Genomic DNA, 19,334 nt, shown 5'->3' on the forward strand with positions numbered 1-19,334 from the left:
CCTTTTCTTTCTTTCTTTTTACTTGTTTGTTGATGTTCAGAGCAGAGGGAAAACTCCCTCAAAGTGTACTTCCCAACAGCGTCTTAGCTCAAAAATGAATAAAAAAAACTATAAAAGAAGAGGAAAAAAAAAGCAAAATAATAATAATAATAATAAGAGAGGGTTTATTAAGGAATGTTTATCTATAATAAACAATTCGCATGTACCTATTAAGGTAGAAGGAATAGCCATCGTAATAGCAGTAATATATATATATATATATATATATATAAACAAGAGGAATAATGGGATAAAAAAAAGAGGGAGAACCGAACAAAAAATTTATTGAATTCGTAGGTATTTGCATACTGCACCATCATAAGAATTCGCACCGAGGAAAATCACGCGTATACATACGTATTATATATATATAATTACACCTACATTTATTCAGACATTCATGCATATAAAATGATTATATATATATAATCCTTTTAATCCCTCTTCAGGGAGGCCTCCTTTTGAGAAGCGATAGAAAGAATTGGAATATTAAAGTAATATGAGATTTGTGTAAAGAGTGAGAGTATCATATGCAAATACTGCCAAACTCCCAATGCGGATAATCCCACCATTGCTGAACCAAGTGATGGTATTAAATATTTTCTCTCAATCCAACCAAAGTACATATGTGTGATGAGAGCACCAAGCGTAACAAATAAAGAGATGAGATAAAATCCATTGAAAAGGTTATACGGCATCGCACAAAGTCTTGCTACTGTCATACGAGTAACAGTATAAGATGTTAAAAAGCCAAAACTTAACTCAAATGCAAATGGATATCTATCATGAATTGAAGTATATGTAAGAAACAAACACACATGGAGTACTAAAATAAGAAACATAGGAAAAGCCACCAAAAATGGTATTCCTCTAGTATGAACGCTGGGTCGTCGTACGACGTGCATAAGATTAGTTCCCACCGTAAAAAAGCTACTTATAAGAAATATCATAAAAAATATACTACGAATCGTTGAAATAACAAATAATTCACCTCCAATAATAGAAGGCAAAGATATTTCATATGGTCCAATAACAGGAATATCCCAAACTGCTGTTGAGTATAATCCCGTTACAAGAAATATAGAACAAGCGAGAATAATACCTTCCGTGGGTCCATTAATTCTTCCTAGATCTAATGATCCAGTACTAAATTGTTCCCATATCGCCGCAAACAGTACACATGTGGATAACGTGCAATATACAAACGCCATCGCCGGGGATACATTTAACGCACAAGATAAATTAACTTGCACCAATGGTGTTAGAAAAGCATCACATCCATGATCAAAAAGTTCACCCAATGGACCCATCATTTGCGTTCGACGGGCCTGTTTCCCATCAATGGCATCCAATGTTTGATATACAAAGAGAGAAGCCGCTGCGTAATACCACACCCATGGAGGATAAATAGCATCACAAAAGAAATAAAAAAACATAATCAAAATAGAAGAAGAAACTCCAATACAAAATCCTGTAAGTGTTATAGCATTTGGTGCTACTGTCATGGGTACAAGACTGACAATAAAATTCCAGTAGGGCTGCATAATATAACGGCCAATAATACTAGAATCCGATCCACTGTATTTATACTTTGATAAATTTGGCAAATACTCTGGCGGGATATGTTCATGCACGCGGGGGTTGAGATTCACACGGCGGGAGGCGCGGGCCACACCGCCGCTGTTGTTATTGTTATTTAGATTGATATTACTGCCGCTATTACTACCGGCCCCACCACCACTCATAGCTCCTCGAGTAGCCGCACTCATGTTCATATCTATATATAGCTATAGATATATAGAGAGATAAATAAATAGGTCTATAACGACACTTTATTTTTGTTGTTTCTTTTTTTTTTTGTTTTTCTTTTATTTACAAGGCAGTTCTATTGATTTTTCTTTTAATTTTTTTTTTGATTTTTATTGTCCTTTTGTGTGTTTTCTGATTATTTGCTTTGTTATTATTTTTATTTAGTTCTATCCGTTTTTTTTCCTGTTTTTTTTTTTTTTCACTTTCGTTCTTTTATTGGCGTCCTTGTTAGATCAAATGTGTATCTCCTTAACGCACTTTCTCCTTATAAAAAAACCACCCGCCCTTTTCTTAAACTCTACAAAAACAAATAAATAAAAAAAAGGAAGAGAGAGAAGTAGAGAGAATTATTAGATATATAAATTAGAGAACAATAAGCTTTGCAGAGAACGGAGAAAATAATAAACATGCAAAAAGGAAGAAAATAATAATAATAATAATAGAGAATATGATCATCTATCTTCAATACTTAATTGCAGATTATATTTCTATATTATTTCTAGTGACTAAACCACTTTATGTAGTACTTAATTATTATCCATTTACACTTTTTTCTTTGATTTCGAAAATAAATAAAGAAGTAAGCAAAAGAATAAATAGCACTAAAAACGAATCATGCGGAAAATAGAAAAACGCCCAATTCACTTATCTCACCGCAACAGAAATAAAAAAAAACAAGAAATAAAACCCTGTAACTCTTTTCACTCTCTTATTACTATTATTTATTTTGTTTTCACTTATACCTATTAGTGATAAGTCTTCTATCACGCATTTGAATAAAAAAAAAAAAAAAGAAAAAATGCGTTCTCTAAAGTTCACATCATATTTTTTAAAGGAAAAAAGGGGGAACGACGGGACAGGAATCAAAATAATATAAAGGAAAAAAAAGGCACACAAGCCCAACAATCAAATGAAAGAAATCTGATTACGATAAAAATAAGTACAAAAAAAAACACTGAAACAAAAAAAAAAAAAAAAAGCAAAACTATGTACGAGTTCCAATAAAAAAGGAGGAAGAAAAATAAATTTCGAAGAAAATTCACACAGCTTCCGTTCAAACATATTGGTAAATTGGGAGACGTTTAATTCCTAGGGGTTCCAAACCCACCTCATATTTATATAAAAGTGTTCCAATATATATATATATATATATATTTATAAATATTGTTTATTTTTCATTTTCTTTTTCCCTTATCATCTTCTTCGCTGAGATGAATTCGCTTCAGCGCAAAGTGATGAGTATGACACACTCCCCCCACGCAGCTGATCAAATGAAGAAATCGTTGCCACATCAAGTGCATAGAGTGTACTCTGTGCAAGCGGTTTATTAAGTGGACGCAGCGCGAGAAAAGTGAGATTTACAGATCCGGATATTCCTGCTGACACCGCCTCATTGGAGTTATCTGTGATATATATGATATTAAACCCGCGAGAGGTGTCAGGAAGAGTCTTTTGTAAAATAGATCGAATTTTATTATAGCTAGAGGCGTCCAACTTAGATCCCACATTCTTTGGCTCAAAAAAGGCAAATATAAAGGGTGTGAGATCTCCATATATGCTATTACGAAATAACACCCTTTCCGCTGCGGCAGCACGTGAACCGTAAAGGGCAACAAATGTTTGATTTTGCCCATTTTTCCCCCATTCCTTTATCGCAACAGCGGCGTCGTGAAAGATGTGTCCTTGTACTTTATGACTGATGGTTGGTTCTGCCATCACAAGATCCTCCAACTCCGCATAGTACCTTGGCTTCCCATCGCCAGAGATCATGCGTTCGTGAATATGTTTAGTGAAAATAACACAAACACGACTTGCATCCATATTTGGAGCATAAAAGGCTTCATGAAGTTCAGGACAGATTAAAGTGGCTTTTTCCACAATGGCATATAATTTTTCATTCTTTGGAAAGTTTTTATGAATAAACTCCGTCATATCCTTTTCCATTTCCATAAATAGACGATCTACACAAGAAAACGGCATCGTTGTTCCATCTGTATCGAGTAAAAAAACGGTAGGACGATTTCTTTTTGCCAGTTTTAACATAAGTCGATTGGCAGTAGTTGTTTGTAATACACTTAACGACTGCGCAGATGGATCATCCTCCTCCTCATCACAGTTGTGACTATCCAGCAAAAATTGCAGATGTGATTGAATTTTAAGGGCGTTTTCTGCCTGCTTCATACTGTTCGCTTTTATTCTGAACGAATAATTCACCAAAACAAATAAATATATAAATATTTATATATAACTCTATTGAGTTCAGTATAACTTAATATAGATAATCCAATACTGTGTCAAAAGAGTAGAAAAAAAAGACTTTTAAGGGATTAGAAAGGCAAAGTTTTTTTTATCTGCATGACAGAAAAGAGCAAAAATGAATAAAGTATTCGTGCAGAAACAAAAAAAGAGAGAACACAAAAATCTCTCGTTACTTTTCCCCACAAATATGTATACCCATGCATAATATGCAAGTATGTATCTCTGTATGTATGTATGTATGTATATATTGTACGCAGGTAAAAAAAATAGTAATAATTACTCTTCTACAAAATCTTCATTAATTTCTACTCCTTTTTTTTCACTCCCCCTACCCCTTTTCTTCTTTCTTCATTATCTTCAAATTCTCTTTGGTTATTTCTTTTTTTTACTTTCTTATCTCTCTATCATCTTTTTTTTTATTACTCATCCTTTGGGGAAGAAACAACCAAGAAAAGAAAATAACAATAGACTCCAGATAAATAAAAATAGTGGTTTTAAAGAGATAATAAAGAGCGAACTAAAAAAGGAAAGAAAAACTGTATACCAAGAAAAAAATAAACAGAAAAAATAGTAATAACAAAAACTCCTTACATGGAGCTTGTATTATTGCCACTCTTCTGTAATATTTACTCAACGCATACTCATACATAAATGCATACAAACACAAACACATACATACCGAAAAACAGGAGCATATATATATATATATATATGCTTAGGAGAATTGGTGTGTACTTGTAGTTCTCTATGATGCCCTTACTGTAACGACAGAGTCAGTTTTCCAAATATTTCTTTTCTATTTGTTTTTCTTTTGTTTATTTCGCTCTGATATCTGCGCCCATACACTTAGTCAAAGTGTAGAACACGATATTATTGCCGCCAATTTTTTTTTTTTGGAATTTGAAACTACTGTCAAACATCAGGGTCTTATTTCTTTTTTTTTCCCGATCACGCTAGGAGCAAATATGCAGCACCGTGTCGGTCTTTTCATCTTTTTCCTACATTTTTTTTTCCTTTTTTTTTTTTTTTTGCTTCTTCTCTTTTCTCTTTTACTCTATCCTTCTCTAAACAGCATGTTTATTAACCTTCTTGGAGACTTCCTTGATTTTCTTCTTTCCGCTTTTGGGTGCCGCCTTTGGTTTTGTGGTCTTTTTGGTCTTTTTCTCTGCGGCCACTGTCTCCTTTACCGCGGCCTTAACATTCTCCTGCATTTTTGGCAGAAGTTTCTCCACCTCCTTCTCAATCTCTAGCGGCTTAGAAACATCATACAGCTGCGAAAGTGCCGCAAATCGCTTGCGGTAATTCAGTTCCCGCACCTTGTGGTAATTATCCCGCACAAACTGCGCAAACTCTCCCTTGCATTTGCCCTTTGCGGCACTTGCGGCGGCGAGTTTTTCTTGTCTTGATTGTTTCACCAATGATGGGTGTCGAGCCGCGCGTTGTTTGAGTTGGCGGCGTTGATTCTGCGAGAGTTCCTTATACATCTTTGAGAGAATGCGGCCCCGCTTGGAGATAGCGCAGCCCTTCAGTGCGGGATTATTCTTTTGGTCCATGAGAAAAAGTGTGAAGGGACTCACACCGCGCCAGAGAAAAGACGCGCGGAGCATCTAACTTAACTTCACTACACACACACAATACACAATGCGTGATAAAGTGTGCGAGTGGCACAGAAAGGTTTGGGAAGGGATAAGTCGTAGATTTATCTCTAATCAAGGATATATATATATATATATATAATGGGTGGTGTGGAGGAGTGGAGGATGGGGTTAGCGTAATAAAAAGAGCAAAACAAATAGAGAGAAAGGAAGAGAAATATTGATAGACAGATGAAAAAGAGATAAAACAAAAGGGAATAATAATAGTACATAAAATAAAAAAAACAACAAAAAGTATTATTATTAATAATAAGAAGAAAAAAGAAATAATATTAATAACAACCAAACCCGGGAAATTTTTCCCTGTTCATCGCTCCTTTATGAAAAGAAGGAGAAAAGGAGAAAAAAAAAAGGATAGAAGAATGTATTACAAAGACACCATTTCAATTAGATTCAGGATTTGAGATGAAGGATCGCAATACGTTACAGAGTTTATCAGCATCTTCAAGAGCGCAATGTGCATGGCATGATTGTATTTCCCCACAACTCAACTCCTTCTCAAGTTTACTGTGGTACCAACAAGAGGTCACTGATGAAACATTCATATCAGCAGCAGTAGCAGTAAAAGAAGAAATAACATCTTCATCCACTTTTGTTTCATTTATATAGAGATGTAAAGCTTTCTTTACCGCCTCAATATCAAAACAACGAATCTCTTCTTTATCTGGTATACGAATATCACTTCCTTCTGCCACACGTGCGGCCCCAAAAATCCATCGCAGAGCATTAACATCCATACAAGTTCCCTTGTTTACAAATACTACATTTTCAGCTATCAGATACCTTTCAATCTCTTTTGCTATTACTGTGTAATCGTTACGAAGAAAAGCAGCATTACGAAATGGAATGCAATGATTTCCACTTTCAGTACCACAACTTAACCTACACGCTGTTACAACATCTGTCACCTCACCGGGATGAATAAAAGTGTGAAACGTCTTCCATTCCTCTGAGGCTTTGAGAGGAATTAGTGCAATTTCCAGTGGAAGAGGAACCGCACCGCGTAGAACAACTGCAGCCTCCACATCTAATGCAATAAAAACAATTTTATTAATTCCTCCAATACTTTCAATATGACTTGCAAGTTGTTCAGCATCATGCATTCTCTTAGATAACTCCCGAGTAGCGGAAGGTGGCTTTGGAAGCAGTGATAATGGAAATGTATCGCCTTTTTTTTTCGAACCACTCGGTTTTAAAAACATTTCCTTGTCTTTCGTTGTTGCGATACGAAACGAAGGATACAATTTTTTTATCCCTGCAACAATAACCGGATCACGAGAAAGGAGTAATGCCCAACCAGTGGATTCACCATTTATATATCCCACTATAAAATCAATTCCAGGAAATTGTTCAATATGTTGTTCTCGCAAACTTTTACGATTTAATGCCAGATCCAGAGGAATAAGTATAGAGTCAAGAGGATGTTTGTCAAGAAACCTTGTTGCTACTGATGGTTTCAACACAACACCATCACTATTTGTAGAGGGTAATGTTACCGTGGTATCTACTGCTGAGAGCTGCGTATTATCAACAGTCGTATCTTTTTCAGTTTCAGTTTCTTTTTCTTTTTCAGCAAGGTTCGTCGTTTTTTTTTTCTCATCATTTTCATATTCCATTGGTTCTTCTTCTTCTTCTAGCACTCTCGTTAGATCAATCTCTGCTTCATAGTTCACACGGTACTGATCCGGAAATGCTCGCTGAAAAGGACCAGATGGATCCTCAAAAAAGAAAAAAAACGCCTGTTCTGCAGTAAAGATATCATCAAACACACGTTCCATCGTCTCATCCACTACATTTTGTAAGGCTACAAGGTCAGATGCATCTGAAGAAGATTCTTCAAATACACTCACTACAGAGCTGCTATCTGAATACAACATACCCTTAAGGTGTCGAGAAGGCAAAATAACAACAACAAGAACAAAAAACAAATAATAATAAATTTCCCCTGACCCTTCCTTTCCTTTTCACTACACAGAAACACATGTACACGGAGAAAGAGAGAAAAAAAAATAATAATAAATGAGATAAAATGAAAGAATACCGTACCATTAGCAAGGTTAACGGCACCTAGAGTAATGAAATAAACATACGTACCCATACTCACACACACAGAGAGAGAGAGAGAGGTAAATAGAGATAGTAAGAGAACGAGAAAAAGAAAGCAACAACAAAAAAAAGCAAACTTAAGGCCTACACCTTTTCGTTCACTTCCACATCAGTGTCTTTACTATCAAGCAAAGCCACAACTGCCAAAAGCTTCCCCGTTTGCTTCTTGCATGCGTTGATCTTTTCCTCAAGAGCCTCAACTTTTGCGTGTTCCTTATCACGTTCTGCTTTACTCTTCTCAACTCTTGATATAAGAAGCTGTCTATCGCTTTCTAGCGATCGAATACGGCGAACTTGTCTTTCCTTTTCATCCTTGGCACTCTCAAACGTTTCCCGTGCCTTTAATAGACGTTGTTGAACCTCTGACAAGTGATTCACCCATCCATCCACTTCTTCCTGCAGTGCCGCACGAGCCTTAACAGCTGTTTCCAACTCTTTAGTCTCTTCTTCTATTTCACGCAACAATTGCGGTTTACGCTCCTGTGCGGCATCTCGCTTCGCCGCTATCTTTTCATACTCCGCTTCCCGCGCCTGCATAATCTCATTATACTTATCCTCCCCGGTGGCATGAAACTTGGCGTATATCTCCAATTGCTCCTTTAGTGAGCTGTTTTCATGCCGCGCCCTTGCCTCCAGCTGTGTGATCTCCTCTGAAAAGGCATTCACGGCATCTATGGCAACGCGGAGTTTCTCTGATAAATTCGCCCGTTCCTCCTCATCACTGCGGCACGCCTCCTCGTACTTTTCTTGTGCCGTGCGCTGCAGACCATTGAGGGAGACCCGCACGGCCTCTACGCGCTGCAGTTGTGCCCGCGCCTCATCCCGCCGCTTCTGCAGTTGTGCCCGCAGTTCCTCTTTTTCCCGCAGTGTCTCTTTTTCTTGCGCCAACGCCGCCTCCCGCTGACGTCGCCGCAGAGTCTGCTGCACTAGCCGGTCCGCCACAGATGACATGGACCCGGTCTTCCTCACTATATATATATATATATATGTGTAAACAATCAATCACCTAGCAACGTATACCAAGCTCTCGCCTTGCGCCTCGTTGGTTATAATGGAGAACGAGAGAGAAAGAAAGAAAGGACGCAAGTCTCACGTGCAAGCAAATAATGATTATATCAGTGCGTGGTCGCAATATCATGAAGATTGATAAAGAGAGAGAGAAGCACATGGAGATATAAAGTCATCAAGTAGTTCACATAATAACACTGCAAAATAACAAAAAAGAAAATAGCATATCAAGAGAAAAAAAAAGTAAGAAGGAACAAACAGAAAAAAAAACATATATATAAAATTCATGATTTTGTGCATAAAACTGTTATTTTTTTTTTTTTTATCTTCCCTCCAGTACTTTTTTCCATTTTTTTTCCTATAAACTTTATTGGTTCGTTTTGGTTAAAAGTGTACAAAACAGTGGCCCAAACGACATAAAAATATCACCCTGATCAGATATAGAAATGAAACATAATCACAGTAGCAATTGTTCTTCGTTTCTGTTTCTCTATTATCTAAATAATTCCAGGTTTTTCTTTATCTGTTTTTTTTTTTTACTTTTTTTATAAAAATCAAACAAAAAAATCAGTCGTTCTGTGGGACATATGCCTGATTAAAGGGAATAAAGCGTTTCGCTCCCATTCCATATCCGTAGATAGCAATAATGATTGCAAGTCCCATAAGTCCTGAACTTTGAATTCGGTTAAATGAGTCATCTACGAGAGCCTGACAAAATGGATTCATTGCCGGTAGGAGAGTTGAAAGAATACCGTCACAGCTTGATACTTGACTCCCCATATTGTCAACTAAAGACCGTGCTGAAGCTAGACCTTTAATAGCATACAATACACTTTTACTTACCTTTCCAACTTCACTCAATACACCATTCACTTCACACGATGTCGCACAGGTTGATAAGTCACATAACTCTCCAGGGACTGAAGTACAGGTATATCCCTTCTCAAGGGACATCGCATTAGCATATTCATTTTGTGTAATCTCTGGTGCTGTGTAAAACGCAGTTCGTAACCATGATATCAATATCCCGTCTGTCATTGTAGCGCATGGCATAATTATTGGACAATCGAAAACTTTTTTATTGACTAAATTATCAGTAGGTGAAATAGTGGTATCATAACAATATGGCTCTAATTTCTCGCATACAGTTCTTGCTTCATCATAAAGGATACTGTTAAAACCCAAGATGGATTGACTAAAATGACTTTCATTACATTCTGTAATTGCTTTCACAACATTTATTCGTAGATTTGTAAACTCAGAAACTTCAAAACAGCTCTCTTTAATTAAAAAAGAGGAAGCAGCATAAAGGCCATTACATCCCCATATAACGATACCAAAGAATGCCATCAACCATAGTACACACATAGACGCATACTTGCGATAGTTAAACACAGCAATTATAACTCCACCAAAAGAAACCGTTGTAGGAATAATGAATATAGTATATGCGATCCAATCGATCATTCGCAGATTATAAATAATCTCAGTAAAGTTACTTTTTACCATATTAGAATAATAATTCACAGCATCCTCTGATAATGCCATAATACGTTCAGCATTTAAACTGTTATCAAAAAGTGAGATATTATATATAGTATCATTATCAGGGTCATATCTTATTACAGTCATACCTCTAATAATCTCAGCATTTGAAAACTCTAGATTTTTTATTGAAGAATTTGTAATATCTTTTATCTCAATAAAATGTGAAGACATACGAGATTGTACAATACAACCCCAAATACAAGCTGCCAAACTCATTAAGAAAGAAATCACCACTAGAAAAAGTGGACGATGCAGATCGCTTCTACTGTACCTTGCTGGATATCCTTTTAATGGGAAACAAAAATTTGGAGATTGTTTCCTACCACCACAACAATTGCATAAATATTTGGATATAACGTATATTAAAATACCAATAGCCATTATACAAGCCACAATAACACCAGGAGCAGCAAATACCCAAACAGTAATACGATAACTATCAGGGTCACAGTCAATCATTGATTCGGCGTATTTGTCACAGTTTAGTACTCGTCTCTTCCCTGGTGGGTATTGCACTACTGGCATATCTGCTAATGTTCCCAATGCCAAGAAGTAAATAAAAATCCAGGTAAAAAATACAACGGTAAAATGGATCATTTTAAAACAATCTCAGATAATAGTAAATAAGAATTAGGAAATATATATATATGCAGTAAATTACTAAACCTAAGATGAAGAAAGCTAATTATATTTATAAAGAACCAGTTTCTACGAGCAGAAAAAAAATAAAAAAAAATAGTACAAGAAGAAGTAAACGCAAAATAAAGAAAAGTAAAGCGCCTTAACACTTTTTCTCACAGATAATAACCAAAGCCACCATCAAAAAAAAAGATGGAAAATCGCATAAATACGATAAACATTGAAGATGAGTGTGATAAAAAGAGAGAGCAATAAACGAAAACCTAAAAAAAAAACAGTAATAAGCTCAAACAAATAGATAAATTTTAATAATAATAATAATAATAATAATAATAATAATAAGAGGGAGAAATGGTGCAAGTAATTTTCTTATTTCTCCTTTCACTCATCACGTAAATCTTCAATAAATTTTTTAAAACCGCTTCCATCACGATGTGAAATTTCATTGATGGGAAGAGAAACCAATTTTTTTGGATTTTCAGTAGAGTCAAACATATAAAGCACAACATTTCCCCCATGTGCTTGATAAACGTCTTGAGTTACCTTGCGCAGCATATTTTCACATACCCCACATGGAAATAGTGGATTTGGATCCTTTTCTATTCCTTTATTTTCACCATGTACAAACACTTCTCGTACGGAATTTGTAGGTAAACCCATGGAAGCAAGCTTGCCCATTGCGTTTTGCTCTGAACACCGTGATCCACTTGGTGTACTAAGTTCATAATTTACAGCAATAACAAACGATCGTGGACAACTGCACCATGAATTCTCTGGGTACTTCTCGGTACCTTTTTGTAAAACAGTGTAGCGAACAAAGGACCCACGCGGTAGTGTCCCCTCATTGGAGCGACACTGACACTCCTCAGGATCCACGTAGGTTATGAGAGATGTTACTACGGGTCGTTGAGGATCTTTTTTGCGCCAACTCACATGTGCATTTTCGTGTCGAAATGAGACAATAAGAGGGGTTACAAATGATAGAAACGACCCTTCCTTTTCCTTCTTTAAATCAATTATATTATAATCCCGATCTGGTTGAAACCTCCCCCGTATCTGTTCACACACGGCCTGTACTCGCAGTGGCAGGGCGAGGGCGTAGAATTCCCTGGTGGGGAGTTGAATGAGGGAGGCGACGGTGGTGAGGGGCGGGGGGAGGCTGAGAGGGAGGGGGACGTCCGGGAACGTCGGGAGGACCGCTTCGAGGGGGAAATTCGGCTGGAGGTTCCGCACGGCGGAGATGTTCAGCCACTGGGGAAGCCAACAGGCCTCACTGCGACTCACGAGGGCGTCAAAGGCGTTATCGCTGAGCTGCTGGACGTCCCCCACCGTCCGCAGGCCCATCTCCTCCAGCTGCTCGACAAAAGGCGAGAGGTCCTTCTCCGCCCGGAGTTGGCTGCGCAGCGGCATCGCAGCCGTCATGGATATCATCTGCTGTGGGGAGATGTCGGCATGCACGTAGAGGCAGCGGGTTCCATAGCGGCAGCGATCGTTATAGCGGCAAAGGGCAGGCTGCACCGCATCCAGGACATGTTCATGTAGTAATCCACACGCAAATAGAAAACCAGCTGTAGGGCGGATGTCTTCGGCTTTGATACAATAAACAGAAAAATGACTTGAAACATAGAATTTATCATAATCAAAAGAACTTAGCTCCAGATACCATGCATTTTTATTTATAAGATGAGTTTTGTTACAATTACATGGTTCATCTTTAAAACTATTATTACATAACGGAAAACAATACCGTATCTTTCCAATCATCTGCTTTAGTGGCGGCGGTGAAACATCCACTTTCCTAAAAAGAAAAAAACGTAGAGTTGTATGCGTAGTACACCTCCTACTATCATCAATAAACGTTGTATTACATGTATCAACATCCATTTTACTAGAAGGGAATGCATTACCACTAGGGTCAACTGATATAGATGATGACCTCGTGCCGTTCATATCCTTTCGTGGTGTACCAGGTGTCGTTATGAGAGAATCCGTAAATGTACCATTATTTACACAACCATCTAGAGGTGTGACATCCTGATCATCATTTAATGTTAACACTACGTAGTGAAGTGTTTTGATGGCTTCCAAATATGGTAAATATGCCGTGTAAAAGCGAAGAGAATTCCATATGTGTTCTCTGGAAATCGGCATATGACACTACTGATGTAGCTAATAAATTATTAGACGTGCGAAGGAAGTATCAAACTATCTCCCTTTATTTTTGGGAACACTTGTGTGTGTATGCGTGTGTGTTTGTGTCTGAATTGTGAATTTCAAGAGAATACAAAAAAAAATAAAAAATGACCTATTTCTTTTCTTTTATCTTCCTCCTTCTCCATACACATATATCCAGAGAACTACAAAGCAAGAAAAAGTGAGAAAAAGAAAAGTAAAACAAAAAGAAAATACACAAATATATATATATATATATATAAAGAGAGAAATAAAACATGATGAAGAAAAATAACTGAAAAAAAGAGCTATCCAGTAACAAAGACGGTTGAAAAACAAAAAAAAATATGCGCAGGAGATTTAATCAGAATCACCAGGGGTGCTTAAAAACAATAATAAAAAACTACAAAAATAACGATTATTGCTCCCTTTGTAGTTTATTTTCACTGTTATTATTTTTTTTGTAATTTAACCTTATAATTTGTTATCGATTCTGTCTGAAGAAAAATCGAACATAATCACAAGAAAAGAAATGTTGTTACGAAATCACTGCATTACTAATTAATGATTTTAGTTGTTTAAAATTCATAATAACATATAGAGACATGCAAAAACACATATACATACATTTTCTCTCGCGGCATCTCATACAATAACCTCTCCTTCTTTTTCATTGCAACCAAGCCAATTCACATAAAAATGTAGAAGAAAAAGTACAAAAAAAATAAATTATGTACATATATATAATTATATAATATATATATATATATATATATTATAGATCCCGTACAGCATTACAAGTAAAAAAACAACCACTAAACACCGCGGGGGATTAGTTCCAGCCTGTTATACAATTCCCGAGCCCTTCGTCTCCTTCTGCTCTCTTCTTTCTTCCCTCTCTTCTTCTTCTTCCCTATTTTCTTCTTCTTCCCTATTTTCTTCTTCTTCCCTATTTTCTTCCTCTTCTTGCCGTGGTTCATGTTGTTGTGTTTCTTCTGACTGATGTACATTATTAAGATCGAGTCGCATGTCCTCCACAGTGCGATTAAGCTCTGGGAATCGCCGCGGCCACCACAGCCACGATGCCGGCACAACAGACAGCAGCGCAGGAACAAAGAATGATCGCACCACAAACGTGTCTAATAGCACGGCGGCACTGCAGACCACGGCGAACTGTGCGAGCATCATAACAGAGGAAAACACCATTGAACCAATTGTTACAAACATAATAATACCTGCAAAAGATATAATGGGGCCTGTTTTCCATACCGCCTTTGCAATAGCCGCTTCATTGGTGTAACCCAATGATTTAAACTCAATGACACGGGTCATAAGAAATACATCGTAATCCAGTGCCAGTGCAGCAAGTAGCATAAAAGAAAAAATAGGTATCAAATAATCATAATTTTCCACGTGGTCCAAGGCCTTCCAAACTGGATGTAACCATTTGTATTGAAATACAACAACTCCCAAACCAAAGGAAAAACCAATTGTGTATACAACTGTGAGAATCATCCTTAATGGTAATACTACAGTACGAAATACGCATAATATAAATAAGAAAATACCACCTAATATCACACCAACCTGTAATGGAAAGAAATCGATTGATTTACTCATTATGGCCCAAGAAGCACTACTTGCTCCAGTAATACCATAGTCAAAGAATACATTATTTGCTGCATGCTCCTTAACAACTTCCCGTAATACATTAAGATATTTATTTACTTCTGCTCCAAAAGGATCCACAGGTGGTGAAAGAATAATATAAGCCGCCTTTAGATCATCCATATTGACTGTTCGATTTACAAGATATTGATAATCTTCAATAAAGGCGTAAAGTCCGGCAGATACCTCTGCAGATAACCATACAACACTATGATCAATTGGGTTTTCAATCATATTAGGTGCTGTAATAGATCCAAATGTTTGTCCAGTACGTTCAACTATAGCTTCAATAACAGACCGCATCACATTTGTCATTTCATTTGTATTCCAGAATGAAACATCATATGATCCACGGACAGAGAAAATAATATAAAATGGAATGGCTGTTCCTTTACCAACATCACGCATAATTCGTTTTAAAACATCAGCATGTGGACTATCACGTGGAACTTCACTGAATACATTAAAGTCTACTCGCAATTCTGTTGCAAAGTAAAAAAATGGCGCAGCAAAAATAAGAACTGAAAGAATAGCTATATATGGATGTTGAATGGAAAATTGACCAATACGAAACCATGGAGATGATATCTGACGCTTATACTCAGCAGCCTCAACATCAGCTTGTGTTAGGTGGTGTTCAATCGGTAGATTTTCCACCAAAGGTGATGTGAAAGGGTTAGAAGAACAGTTATGAGATTCACAGGAATGAGATTGAATACGTATTTCATTTTCTCTTTCAGTTTCTGATCCTTTTTCTTTTTCTTCTTCTTTCTCTTCTTCTTTTTCTTCTTTTTCTTCTTCTTTTTCTTCTTTTTCTTCTTCTTTTTCTTCTTTTTCTTCTTCTTTCTCTTCTTTTTCTTCTTCTTTGTCTTCTTCTTTTTCTTCTTCTTCTTTTTCTTCTTCGTTATGTCTTTCTTGTCCAGAAGTACGACAACGATGACGACCGCATGGGAAGGAAGAGCCACAACAACGGGAAAATATACAATGAATACAATGAGAGAATTTTTCCCATAACTCTCTCCACGTTGGTGGATGTGCAAAGAAATTGTAAAAGGTTAATAAGAGTGCTGGTTGAATCGTAAGACTCAGAAAGACGGCACAGAGAACCCCAATTGACATTGTAATTCCAATTGTAGAGAGAAATCCAATAGGTAAAAAAGATAAACTCCCAACAGCCACTGCGATAGTAAGACCAGAAACAAGAATATTGTGTGCCGATAAAACAGCAGTATTTTTTACCACAATCCACTCTGTTTCTTCGCTACACCCAAGTAGAATTTCCTGCTGCATTACTTGTTCTCGAAATCGTGTTAAAATAAAAAGAGCATAATCCACTGATATAGCAGCAACCACACATAATGCCAACTCCGGGGCAAACGCAGAAACCTCCACGGCAAAGGAAATGGGATACATAATACTAAACGCCAAAGCCACCGTGGATGGAAGTGTCAATGCCGGTATTAACAACAACCGCACAGAACCAACACAGTACACCAACACAAGGAATGCAAGCGGAAGAGAAATAACCTCCACACGTTTTAAATCATCCACAATACCAACCGTTGCATCATTCGATAACAAGCCAACGTTTGTGTATTCAAGAATAAAGTCAACCTTATTCTCCTCGCACCACTTATCCACAAGAGTAGTTATAGCAGTAAAAGCGGTAGAGCCCTCCATACCGGGGTGCACTCCAAATATTATCATACTTGATTGCTTATGTTTACCACCAATAAATCGATTACGTACACCAGCAATATCTCGAACAAGAAAATAACCAAGTATATCATCGACAATATTATATATAGAACTACTTTCATTGTTAACTTCTTCTCCTAAGTAATTACTAATAGCCTCAAATTTTGGGTCATCCAGAATACTGCGAGATGTATTACGAGACGTCGCTAACAAATACAATGGATCTCCAGCCAATTTTCCTGGGAAATGTTTCGTTGCTAATCGTTGACCAATTTCAGGAAGTGTTCCTTTTGGTGCGATGTACGTTAAACTAGTGTGATTAATAAACTTCCATGCAAAAAATGCATTAACTGGAAGTAAAATGACACATAATAGAACTATTGCTATCGAAATTTTCTTTTCCTTTCGCATTTCACACTTTAATGTTTAATTTTCCTTAAAATATAAACAATATATATATATACATATATATATATATATATATATATATGTATACCTCTTTTAGGTTGTTGTTTTTTTCTACCTTCTTATGCCCCCTTATTTAGGGAATTATGGATATCTTTTTTTTTCTTCTTTGTAATTAACTCCTTTTTTAATCTACCTTATCAAAACAATGCGGTTTTCCCTATACAGTTAATAAGGAAGAAAAAGAAAAAAAAAACACTAATTCACACAAAGTCGGCGAATACACAGTATTAACACCCTCCTCCAAATGCATGACAACGAGATTATGAGTGGAGATGCCAAGAACAAAGAACAATAACAAGACAGAATAAGGAGATATCAACACACTCTTTCTCCCAGTACGTACAAAGGAATATATGGAGAAAAATAAATAATTCAAAAAAAAAAAACAACTCAGATACGATGTACACGTTGAGAGGGAAGATAAACATCATACACGGCATCGAGGGTCATTCAGTCGTGCTGTTGAGCCAATCATATCCGCATAATAATCAAAGTACGGATCTAACGCAAATGGCTGCACCTCATCATCTACTTCTCGTAAGACATCAAGATCTTTTGTCGAAAGAAAAACATTACATCGTTCCTTATTTGCATCCTGTTCCTTTAGTGAGGAATCTGTTGCAAGTCCAGGAAGCTCAACTTCACCATCACTCACGGCATCAGCAAAACTATCATCATTTTCATCATCATTGCAGTTATTATACTGCTCCGTATGATTTATTTTATTCTCCTCAAGAGAATGAAAATCAGCACTACAACCATCACCACAATCAACAGAAATAGCTGTAGAGGGGCTTGGCATACTATCCAAGACGGAATTACTCTTCTCTTTGTTCTTATCTTCCGCATGTAAACCCTCACAATGTAGAGTCTTTTTGTCTGAGGGCAACACTGTTTGATTGTTTTCCTCCACTTTAGCCTCTATTTCTTTCTCTTCCTTCCTCTGCTTTTCATCTGCTTGAATAAAGTTATCAAAGGTCGGTAAAACATCTGTACAACCGTAATTAAGAAATGCCGTCATTGTAGATGTCTTAACAGCCGAAGACTCATCTAATTGTATCTCTTCCACATCCACATCAGTTACTGGGAAAGATCCCCCATTTAACGGTGGTGAGAAAATAGATTCATGCTCCTTTTTATCCATATCATTGATATATCCCTTCTCTTCTCCCTTTGCACGAAATGCCTCTACTGCCGCCACAAAGCACTCTGCCTCTGCCGATATCTTTACAGGAAATGATGCGTTCCCCGCATTCTCTCCCACACATTCCTTCAGTGGATCCCCAACCGTCAACAACGCCCGTTCCACCGCTGAGAGCTCTACAAAAGTGCGAAGGAACGTACTCACACTTTCCTCTGATGACTGGAAGAAGGCCTGGAAAGGATCTCTCTCCGTCTCTTCCATCATCGTCCTTACATAGATTGGAAAACAAAAACACAAAAAAAAAATGAGAAAAACAAAGAAAAATGAAGAAAATAAAAGAATTAAAGAGAAAAAAGAAATAAAACGTTATGGAGTTTGGATTTCCTAAAGGAATAGTTACCAACAGTGAAGTGAGATGGAGAGGAAACAAAAATAAAAAAAAAGTAGTAGTGGTAGTAGTAGTATAATGATACTGGGAGAATGAATACAAAACAGTGCTAATATCGTGCAAAGGTTACCCTGCTGCATCACATGCAACTCTTACTCTCTTTTTCAGATTGGTTTAAAGAAGAAGGTACAGGAGAATAAAATAGTGTTGAAAACTATAACAAGAAAAATGAAGAATGCAAATATCATTTGCTGCGCACTCTTTTGATTCATCACTTCCACCACATTCTTTTACTCACTATAAAATGTAAATACAGCTGGAAGAGCACCGATAATGCATCTCCTGAACCCATTCCAGCTGTTAACAGATTCCTTCATTCTTGTAGGAAAAACCAACATATCAAAAAAAAAAAAAGAAACAGTTAAATAGCGCTAAACAGAGAACCAGCACATTGTACAAAAACAAACACTCACACAAATACAAACAATGAGGGAGAGCAGAGGGGGTAAAATAAAAAAAAAGACATAATTCTGTAGAAATGATCACATCTACAATGATGATGACGATGAAAAAAAAGAAGCGGAAAGAAATTTTAAGAAACAAAAAAACAAAAATAATTATCCCCTCATCAATGAGATTGGTCCAACTACAGCAATGTTTCTTTTTGTTGTTGTTCTCTGTATTTTCCCATGATACTCCCTTTATCTCTAAAGTGACTCGCGGCAAAGCTCCA

The 19,334-nt window shown here is 36.8% G+C and overlaps 9 protein-coding genes across 9 annotated transcripts; all 9 read right to left on the bottom strand.

Moving 5' to 3' along the window:
- Positions 1-473: 473 nt before the first annotated feature.
- LSM04_002159 (CDP-alcohol phosphatidyltransferase) lies at positions 474-1,784 on the bottom strand (the record flags this gene model as incomplete). Its single annotated transcript, XM_067334020.1, has 1 exon — positions 474-1,784. One exon carries the CDS (start codon positions 1,782-1,784, stop codon positions 474-476), a length of 1,311 nt encoding a protein of 436 aa, XP_067186252.1.
- A 1,258-nt stretch (positions 1,785-3,042) lies between these two features.
- LSM04_006171 (uncharacterized protein) lies at positions 3,043-4,029 on the bottom strand (the record flags this gene model as incomplete). Its single annotated transcript, XM_067334021.1, has 1 exon — positions 3,043-4,029. One exon carries the CDS (start codon positions 4,027-4,029, stop codon positions 3,043-3,045), a length of 987 nt encoding a protein of 328 aa, XP_067186398.1.
- Positions 4,030-5,171: 1,142 nt separating this feature from the next.
- Positions 5,172-5,714, bottom strand: LSM04_005453 (uncharacterized protein; the record flags this gene model as incomplete). The annotated part of the gene is made up of 1 exon (XM_067334022.1): positions 5,172-5,714. One exon carries the CDS (start codon positions 5,712-5,714, stop codon positions 5,172-5,174), a length of 543 nt encoding a protein of 180 aa, XP_067186373.1.
- A 431-nt stretch (positions 5,715-6,145) lies between these two features.
- Positions 6,146-7,639, bottom strand: LSM04_006250 (Maelstrom domain; the record flags this gene model as incomplete). The annotated part of the gene is made up of 1 exon (XM_067334023.1): positions 6,146-7,639. One exon carries the CDS (start codon positions 7,637-7,639, stop codon positions 6,146-6,148), a length of 1,494 nt encoding a protein of 497 aa, XP_067186400.1.
- Positions 7,640-7,952: 313 nt separating this feature from the next.
- Positions 7,953-8,819, bottom strand: LSM04_004432 (Taxilin family; the record flags this gene model as incomplete). The annotated part of the gene is made up of 1 exon (XM_067334024.1): positions 7,953-8,819. One exon carries the CDS (start codon positions 8,817-8,819, stop codon positions 7,953-7,955), a length of 867 nt encoding a protein of 288 aa, XP_067186337.1.
- Positions 8,820-9,443: 624 nt separating this feature from the next.
- Positions 9,444-11,021, bottom strand: LSM04_000988 (uncharacterized protein; the record flags this gene model as incomplete). Its single annotated transcript, XM_067334025.1, has 1 exon — positions 9,444-11,021. The coding sequence occupies one exon, from the start codon at positions 11,019-11,021 to the stop codon at positions 9,444-9,446; it is 1,578 nt and encodes a 525-aa protein (XP_067186214.1).
- Positions 11,022-11,444: 423 nt separating this feature from the next.
- Positions 11,445-13,214, bottom strand: LSM04_003696 (Deaminase; the record flags this gene model as incomplete). The annotated part of the gene is made up of 1 exon (XM_067334026.1): positions 11,445-13,214. The coding sequence occupies one exon, from the start codon at positions 13,212-13,214 to the stop codon at positions 11,445-11,447; it is 1,770 nt and encodes a 589-aa protein (XP_067186303.1).
- An 867-nt stretch (positions 13,215-14,081) lies between these two features.
- On the bottom strand, positions 14,082-17,012 carry LSM04_007736 (Membrane transport protein MMPL domain; the record flags this gene model as incomplete). The annotated part of the gene is made up of 1 exon (XM_067334027.1): positions 14,082-17,012. One exon carries the CDS (start codon positions 17,010-17,012, stop codon positions 14,082-14,084), a length of 2,931 nt encoding a protein of 976 aa, XP_067186449.1.
- Positions 17,013-17,496: 484 nt separating this feature from the next.
- Positions 17,497-18,477, bottom strand: LSM04_008312 (uncharacterized protein; the record flags this gene model as incomplete). The annotated part of the gene is made up of 1 exon (XM_067334029.1): positions 17,497-18,477. The coding sequence occupies one exon, from the start codon at positions 18,475-18,477 to the stop codon at positions 17,497-17,499; it is 981 nt and encodes a 326-aa protein (XP_067186464.1).
- Between the last annotated feature and the right edge of the window lie 857 nt (positions 18,478-19,334).

The sequence above is a fragment of the Trypanosoma melophagium genome, assembly GCF_022059095.1.
Source record: "Trypanosoma melophagium isolate St. Kilda chromosome Unknown ctg7segment1, whole genome shotgun sequence".
NCBI classification, from domain to species: Eukaryota; Euglenozoa; class Kinetoplastea; order Trypanosomatida; family Trypanosomatidae; genus Trypanosoma; species Trypanosoma melophagium.